Here is an 8711-nt window from a genome sequence, read left to right on the forward strand (position 1 = left end):
GACCGGGACCGGCAGATGCCTCCAGAACAAATGCTGGCGCTCGGGCCGGCTGCCCGGGCCGGGGGCAGGTGTCCTTACCTGTGGAATGGGCCGCCTGGAAGCCCTTCCGCTGGACGGAGTTGTCCGAGTAGAAGCGCAGGAACATGCGACTGCCCGTGGCCACGACCGGCTCGGGCTTCTTGCTCCCACAGAAGCGGCCCAGAACCGGGGCCTTGGCGTCACGCCCGTCGTACACCTCCAGGTGGTCGTAGGCACACTCGGGCTGGGACTCAATGTCCATCTCCAGGAAGGTCTGGGTCATGGGAGCAGGACAGTGAGCTAGGAATGTGGTGGGGGCCAGTGGGGTGGGCAGCAGGTGGCCCCAAACTCAGGCCTCCTGACCCCTGCTCACAGAGTGGCCACGGTTGGTGGACGGCAGTGAGGGGGGAATCCAGGAATGGGGTGATGGCAGGAACACCCCCAATGTACACTGAGGAAGGGCCTCTGTTGAGACCAGCCTGGGCTTCTCCCAGGATGGCAGCCCTGTGGGCTCAGCCAGGCCATCAGCCTGCAGCCTGCCCTGCTCTGGGCAGTAACTCTAAGTACCCAGGGCTTTGGAGCTGACAGGAAAGAGGTGGCGGCTTCGTGGCATGGGGAGCAGAGTGCCTGTGCAGGCGGGGGTGTGGGCAGCTCACCAGCTTGACCCGGTGCCCGGGGGTGCTAGAGATAGCCCAGGTGCACTCCTTCTTGCTGGGATACTTGTCAGGCCAGTTGGGGCTGGTGATGGTGCCGCTGGTGGATGTCACCTTGTGGTCACAGCCGGCTGTGGGAGGTGAGTTAGGGGAAGGGAGTCATCAGGAACCCCAATGCTTCAATGCCCCTCGGAAGCAAGGAAGCCACTCCCTCCCGCCCGCCTGCCTTCTTTCTCTTGCTTCCCACATAAAAGCTGACTGCACTTCTATCGCTTGTTCCCACTGTACCCACACCCTGGGAAACCAAGCTGCTTGGTTCCAAGTGCAGCCGCACTGGCAGCATCCCTGGCACCACCCCCTCAGGCGCCCTGAGCAAACCCCTGGACCTTTGAGGCCACCTGGCCACACCTTCTCTGCCCTCTGAGACGCTGGCATCCTCTGACCTCCTGCCACGCCTCCACAGTCAGAGACTTTGGCACCTGACTCAGTTCTCTCCATCCCACTCCCGCTACCGCCGTCCGCGGTGATGTCAACAAACACGAGACGGTCCACGCAATGCCCTGCCCTCAGCTCCACTGGGCCTTATCTCCGTCCTCCTGAGGTGACCTCACCCCAGCCTTTGCCATCACCACCGCGTCTCCAGGCTGCACTCACCACCCTCTCTGTGGCCCCTCCCGTCTCCCAGGGCACTCAGGCGCTCATTTCCTGTCCCCCTTCTTCAACTTTAGAGAGACCTCCACGCCGATCCCTCCAGTTTCTCCCAATATCCCTCCTTGTTGACTTCCTTCCCTATCCAGCCGGACTGCAGGCTGAGCCCCGACTGGTCAGCCAAAGTGGGCCCCAAACCACTGGATACTCTTGGATTTGTCCTTCACCAGCGCCATCTCTCAACTCCTCAGCAACGGCTCCAAACCTTCAGCCCCCTCCTCAACTCCCAGCTGACCCCCTCCCCTCCTGCCTCCCTGAGAAAGTCGGGGCCTCAACGATGAAGGACTTCAACTTCCTGACCTTACCTGCAAACTCACCCCCTCACCTCCACTTCCCTTCCTTCCCAGTCTCAGAGAAGGCGCCACTCCTCTCGGGCAGGAATGATCTCCTTCTCTGACCTGGGGACCCTGGGAGCACACATTTCCCACCCTCCCTCTCTCTGCCAGCCTATGAGCCTTCCTGAGCTGTGCCCATCCTAAGCCAGCCCTCCCACGGCCCAGCCTCTCTCCTTCTCTGCTCAGCCAACCTTCAAGACAGCTATCACCACCTCCTCACTGCTTGTGGCTCCTCGATCCCCTGCAGTCTGCTTTCTGCCTCTGAAAAGCGTGGCCTCACCAACAAATTTAAAAGCCGGTGCTCATTATTCATTACCATCCGATCTCACAGGCCCCTTGAGGAAAAGTGGGCAGAGGTAGACTCCTGGGCTGGGGAGGAGAAAGGGATGGGTGTGTATATGGGGGGCGGGGGTGGGACAGGCTGAATAGCTGTGCCTAGTCAGAGACTCAAGATGGGACAGGCTGAATAGCTGTGCCTGCACGGTCGGGGGGACCTGGAGAAGAGCGGCACCTCACAGGCCAGGCGGGTGGAGGCAGGCGGAGCTCCTGGCCCTCCCAGCTGAGCTACGAGCTGTCTCATTACCCCTCCAGGATTTTCCCATGTCTGCAGGCACTGCCCTCCCCCGTCCTCCCCTGGTCCTCATGCCCTCGAACATGTCCTTGCACACCAGCTAGACTGCAGTCTCCTGGGCAGCAGGGGCTACAGAGCCCTGCACAGCGCTGTACCCGCAGGGGGCACCCTCTGACTGATCTGTAATTAGCCCATCCTTTAAGCGAGTAAGGAACCATGTGCTTCTAAAGCGAATCAGAGCTACTGCATACAGGCCACCTTCCCAAGAATTTGAAACCCTCCCCAGCCATCTCGTTGATGTTGATGCTGAGGGATCTTTAGCAAAACCCTCTTTTTCATGGAGGGTTGATAAAAACGCAGTTTGACAGCATCAGAATTAAGTCCCCTCTAGCTAAACGATAGGGAGGGGGGCCCCAGGAGTCAGGCCTTCATATCTGGGGAGCCTGAAGTGACCGGGTTGGACGTCTTGGAGTGTCTGTTGGGTCGCTGTCGGGTGCTTGGGTCCTGTTTATTCTGGCCAGCAGTTTGTTTGTACCTTGGTTGTCCATCTACTGATGGTGAGAAGAGGCATTTGCCAGCCGCTGTGCTAAGTGCACAGAGCAAGTTCCCTGAAGCTTAGTGCCCTGCAAAATAGGCACCATTTTCAAAAAGCATCTCACAGGTGAGGAAACAAGCTCGGGGAGGGGAAGTGACTCACCCCAGGCCACACAGACATTCAGTGGCAGAGGCGAGTCTGTGCTGTGCTGGGGTTAGTAAGTGCTAACAGGCGGGTGCCACAGTGGGGTGAACGCCTTGGAGAAGGCCAGTGCTGTGCAGTGCCCAAAGGGGTATTGGATGATGTCAAGGATGACGTGAGAGCTGTGTTCAAATATCTGCAGGGCTTCAGTTCCTGGGAGGCAGCGGCCCTGTTCTGAATGTCCCCGGGGTCAGCAGTGTGACCCCAAACGGTGACATGCATGATGGTGCTGGCGATGAGCCAGGTGCTGCATGGAGCCTTCACAGCCTCACGCCTTTACAGGGCAGGTGCTGTCACCTCTACATGTCACATGGAGCAAACCGAGGTACAGGGAGAGGAAGGCATGGGCTCAGGGGCACACAGCTGGCTGGCGGCTGGCTGGCAGGACTGGATCAGGCAGCCCGGCTCCAGTCTGCGCTCTTAACCGAGTCCCTTCGCGCCTCTGCCAGGGGGAGTCGTTACAAAAAGAAGGACCTGGACATGGATTTGAAGAAGCACTAACTACGAAAACAGCCCAAAATGGAGCCTGGGGCAGCCGTGAGCTCCCTTTCCTGACACACAAGGAGAGCCCGGAATCGCATGTGGCTTGGATGTGCCTGGGCTGGGGAGACCTGTGCGCCAGGCACTGGTGACATGAGGTGACCCCAGGAGTCGCTCAGCTCCCCGAGTCTAAAAACTGACCAGTGGGGAGGGCACCTCTGACCTGGTGCTCCCCAGCCTTCAGTCCTGCAGGTCCAGTTGCTGGGGGGATGGGAAGTGCCCGGTGGGCCTGGGAGGTGCCGGGCGGGCAGTCGTGCAGGACGAAGCCGCTGCGGCACAGGCACTCGTAGCTGCCGAAGGTGTTGGCGCAGTCGTGCTGGCAGCCGCCGTTGTCCTTGGAGCACTCGTCCTTGTCTGCGGGGGAGCAAACAAGGGCAGACCCCGGGTCTGTGCAGGGCTGAGGTCCCGGCGGTCACCCCAGGGGAAGCGGGAGGCCTGGCTGGGCTTCCTCCCCCCGGGAGCTGCGGGGGTGGGGGGGGCGGGGGTGAGAGTTCAAGACGATGGCAGGGTCCGGCTGTGGGGAGAGAAAGTAGAAGTGGGGTGGAGGGAGGGCTGGGTCTGGAGCTGACCAGCATGAGGACCCTCTACCATTACCTGCTTACTGGACAGACGGACAAGTGGAAAAACAGACACACGGACAAGCAGACTGCAAGAGAAAGGAGCAGGACGCAGGGGTCCCTTTTTTACTTCACAACAGGAAATGTCACAGACACCACCAACATGGGAGGGTGTGGGGGTGGGGAAGGTCCCCTGTCCATGTGAGGGGCACGCGGGGAGGAGGAGAGCACCAGTTCTGTCCGGCCAGAGGGAGGCAGGCCGGAGTGGCAGAGCGGAGGTCGGGGTGGGTGGCTCGGGAGCCCCCAGCCCATTCTGTCCAAGGTGAGGTTCCTGAGTAACAAAGGGTCCGGGAGGCCTGGGGGCCTCACTGGGGGGTCCGGTTTCTTTTCTGTACTCGGAATTTGAGCTGGTGGGGTCGTCCCCGAGGGGGCTGCAGAGCCGGCCTCTTTTCTGAAACGAGAGAGAGAGAAGGAGAAAAGGGACCGAGGGGGTGGAGGGTGGAGGGCAGGATCAGACAGGGAGAGCAATGAAAACCAGACCCGGGCCTCGAGGCAGAGCCACGGGGCAGGCGGAAGGCAGGGGGCACACACATGCAGGAGGCCATGTCTGCGCAGCCAGGGCACCGAGAGGTGGCAGGTGGGAGGAGCACAGCGACAGGGATGGATGGATGGATGGATGGATGGATGGATGGGGAGGAAGCCTGTGGCAGGGAGAAGGCCTGCAGGGCTGGGCACGAGGCCCATGCACTGGGGGAGAGAAACAGTCTCAGGCAGAGGGGCTCAGTCCAAGGAAGGGGGGGGGCGGCTCGGGGAGAGCTCTGCTCTCTCACTCTGGATGCTGCAGCTACAGAGCATGTTAGACACACACCCACACCCACAGGCTCCCCTCATGATGTACTGTCGCCCCAACATGGCAGTACAGACACTGACCCACAGGCTCACACCTATGTGTGCACAGGATGCATGTCACACACAAACAGGGCAGACAGATACCACACGCGCACACATTATCAGCCATCCACCCATCTGTGTACACGTGCACACAGAGATACACACTCAAGGGTGCCCACTGACAGACACATGGTCACAGAGGCATGTGTCGGTCACACCCACATGTTCGTGGTCACTCTGGGGACCATGTGCCTGGCACTGAGGTAGGCATTCAGGAAGGTGTGTGGACTGAGTGGGCACCCAGAATTTCAGAGATGAACCCAAGGTAGAAAGATGCCTGTTGGCATTCACATGGCCAGTGGGGTCTGTGCCAAGGGGAGCCCTGGCTCCCTCAGGAGAGGGGCCCAGGGGCTGGAGCCCTGGCTCCCAGGACTTGCTTCTCCAAACCGTTCTCAGGTGGGCCAGACTCTTTGGGGCCTGCAGGAACCCAAGGCAAAGAGGTAGAGTCTCTTTGAAAGGCTCCTTCTCAGAACCTCACTGAGACCCTGACTAAGGGCCTGGGGAAGCTGCCTTTGCATCCGCCCCCGCAAGAAAGTGGGGGTGATGGAGACCCGATGACCGTCATGGGGTGTCACCGAGGAACTCACCGGTGACTATGCTGGGAGCTCATGGACTGAGCAAAGATTTCTCTGAAATGTTTTGACCACACCTTCCTCGTATTTGCACCCCAAACACCTAGTATAGGGCCTGGCAGACAGTAGGAATAAAAAACACTTGCCCAATGAATGAGTGAATACGTGAATGGCTGAACAAATGAATGAGGGAAAAGTGAATCCTGAGGAAGACCTGCTCTTGCATCCCTGGGTAGGGCCCTGGCATGGTGGGGTGTGGGTGGGCAGCCTCCCCTTGGAGCCAGGGGGGCAGGTCGCAGGAGGGGCAGGAGCAGGGGGGGTGACATGGGCCCAGACAAGAAGATGGCACTCACCCTCCAGTGCCAAATGCCCCGGAAGGTGGCTGAGATCAGACTGAAGTTCTTCAGGCTTTTTCTTCTCCTTCTTGGCTTAGAGTCTCCTCGCTCGGTGTCCCAAAAGTCCAAAGAGCCCCCCTCCTGGGCGGCCAGAGTCAGATGCCCCATGCCCTGAGGGCTGGACCTTCATGCCCACTGGTGAGGGTCCTTGGCAGGTTTCTTGTGCGATGGGGCAATATGCACGTGTGTGTGTGTGTGTGTGTGTGTGTGCGCGCGCCCACATGTGTGTATGGGCATCTCTGTGCGGGACTGAGGGTGGGTGGGCACAATGCCATGCCAGGGCAGGGCAGTAACCATCGGTGGAGAGCCCTGGGCTCTAGGCCTGACAGATGTGGTGTCAGTCCCCTCCCCCCTCCACGACTGGAGCGACAGAAGGGCAGGAAGAGACGAGAGTAAGCAGGTAATGGTTTCCCTGGGGCCGAGCCCACACCTGAGTAGGTGTTATGTCCCCTCAGCCCTCTGGTGAGCACCTCGTAGGAGTTCCAGGTGGGCGCAGGGAAGAAAGGGGTTTGCACGGAAAGGGGAGGGCCTCAGCAAGCCAGGGGCAGGGACTATGGGCACTTTAAGCAAAGCGGGGTGGCTGGCAGTGCCAAGCAGGGAACCAGTGCACAGGGGCAGTGCATGGCATCCAGGTGGGGCAGGCAGGGATGCAGGGCGGCCACAGAGGGGCTGGAGGATGCAGGACCCTGGGCAAAGGAGGGGAGAAGGAAGGCAGCGTGGACAGGCCGTGGGCTTCCTGCCTTCCTACCGCCCGTGCCCCACCCACCAGGTGTGCTGGGGGTGAGGACCCCCAGCTGCCCCCCACAAAGCCCTCCCCCTGCCCTGCACTGTCTGGGTCCCAGGTCCTACATGCCTCAGAAGGACCGCCGGCCACCTCCCAGCCTGGCCCCAGAGTCAAGGGCAGAGGGGTTAAGAAAGCAGGGAGAGGTCTCCAGGGACCCCTGGAGGTCCAGCTCAGAGGCTGGGCAGGGGCTGTGACTACCTTTTAGGTCACCTGAAGATGGGGCCATCAAGGGGACTCAACCCCAAGGCAACTCTCAATAAACTAACTAAATACATACAGATAGTACGTATTATATTATTAAGTAAATATAATAATATCATAAATAATTTTAAATTAATAACTAATCAAAAAATGCTGGCTGAACCTGAGTCCCTGACCTGCAGGCTGGGGGCAGAAAGGCTTTGGTGTTGGAGGGAGGGAGGCTGCTTCCTAGGCATGAACCCATCTGGAGCCTGCAGGTCCGGTTAGCAGCCTGGCTACAGCCACCCTGTCCATGCAGATGCCCTCCTGCTCTCTGCTCGCAGCTCCTGTCCTCCAGCCACACTGAACCGCCTGTCCCCAGGGCCCGTCTGCTCTCAGACTCCTGACACCTGGCTCACCCGCTCCCTTCATTTCTGCATCTCTGTGTCCTGCCTGTGTCCTGCCCGGCCTCAGGTCAGGGCTCTGGAATAATGGGGTTCAGGGCGGAGGGGCTGGCCTGGTGGTGGAGGGCCAGTGTGGGAGCAGGGACAGACCCTGCTGCAGGTACCAGCAGGAAGCAAGAGAGCGGCACGGAGCTGGGGAGTCCATGTTACCTGAGAAGAAGTGGGCCTTGAAGCCCTTTTTGGAGACGGTGTTGTCGGACTTGAACTCCACGCGCATGTTGTTGTACTGGGAGGTGATGACCTCGGGCTTCTCAGAGCCACAGAACTTGCCGTGCAGCTTGGAGTCAGCCGTGAGTCCACTGCGCACCTCCACGAAGTCGTACTTGCACACCTGCAGGGTAGTGCGGCTCCAGGCCCACCTCCTCCAGGAAGCCTCTCCTGACCACCCGGCCCAGGAGCCTTCCTGTTCTGTGGGTCCTTTCTCCTGCAGTTACCTGCTTTACCAAACCTAACAATTCAAATCGGTGCCACCCTTCTGCCATCAGATGGACCCAGCCCTGCCTCCCTCCACAGGTTTCCAGACCCCATGTCCTTCATTCCCACATGCCATGGGCTCCGGGGTCTTCCCACCTCCCCTGAGCGGCCCCTGCTTCCCTGACTCCCTCTCCCCTCTACATTCTGGGAGTATGTTTGTTTCAGAGGGTAGGAAGCAGGCATCCAGCCAAGTTCCCATGCCTCAGACCTTCCTCCGTCTCCTCAGCCCAGCAGCACTTACGTCATTGCCCTCGGTCTCGAAGAAGTCGAACTGCAGGGAGATACGGTACTGGGTGGGGGCCACCAGCTGCCAGATGCAGTTTTTGTTGGGCGGGTACTCCTTGGGCCAGCCCGGGCTGGTGATGGAGCCGTTGAGCTTGGTGAGGAATCCGCCACAGGCAGCTGGGGGCACAAGGGAGTGGCGTCACCCTCCAGGGGCCCCCGCTCTAGGGAAGGGCACCCGACGTGAGCTGGGGTGCATTAAGGGTCAGGTGGGGGCCTTGGCCTGGTCTCTCTAGGACAGAGGGAAGGAGGCATGGGGTGGGGTCAGGGCACCTGCTGAGAGGGAGGAGAAAGAGCAAGGGGCTCAAGAAAGGCAGTGTTGGTGGGCAGTGAGGGCGGTGGGCAGTGAGGGCCGGTGGGCAGTGAGGTTGGTGGGCAGTGAGGGCGGGTGTGCAGTGAGGGCGGGTGGGCAGTGAGGGCAGGTGGGCAGTGAGGTCGGTGGGCAGTGAGGGCGGGTGGGCAGTGAGGTCGGTGGGCAGTGAGGGCGGGTG

General features: G+C 60.2%; 1 protein-coding gene across 1 annotated transcript in view; it reads right to left on the reverse strand.

Annotated features, from left to right (window-relative positions):
- BMP1 (bone morphogenetic protein 1) overlaps window positions 1-8711 on the reverse strand; it is a 34053-nt gene that overhangs the window by 4110 nt on the left and 21232 nt on the right. The window contains exons 14-18 of the mRNA XM_006778382.2: window positions 8180-8340; window positions 7615-7795; window positions 3802-3915; window positions 675-802; window positions 79-292 (exon numbers count right to left, since the gene is read on the reverse strand). Coding sequence (XP_006778445.1) covers window positions 79-292; window positions 675-802; window positions 3802-3915; window positions 7615-7795; window positions 8180-8340 — 798 coding nt within the window. The remainder of the gene's footprint in view (window positions 1-78; window positions 293-674; window positions 803-3801; window positions 3916-7614; window positions 7796-8179; window positions 8341-8711) is intronic.

Source organism: Myotis davidii, unplaced genomic scaffold (assembly GCF_000327345.1).
Source record: "Myotis davidii unplaced genomic scaffold, ASM32734v1 scaffold448, whole genome shotgun sequence".
NCBI classification, from domain to species: domain Eukaryota; kingdom Metazoa; phylum Chordata; class Mammalia; order Chiroptera; family Vespertilionidae; genus Myotis; species Myotis davidii.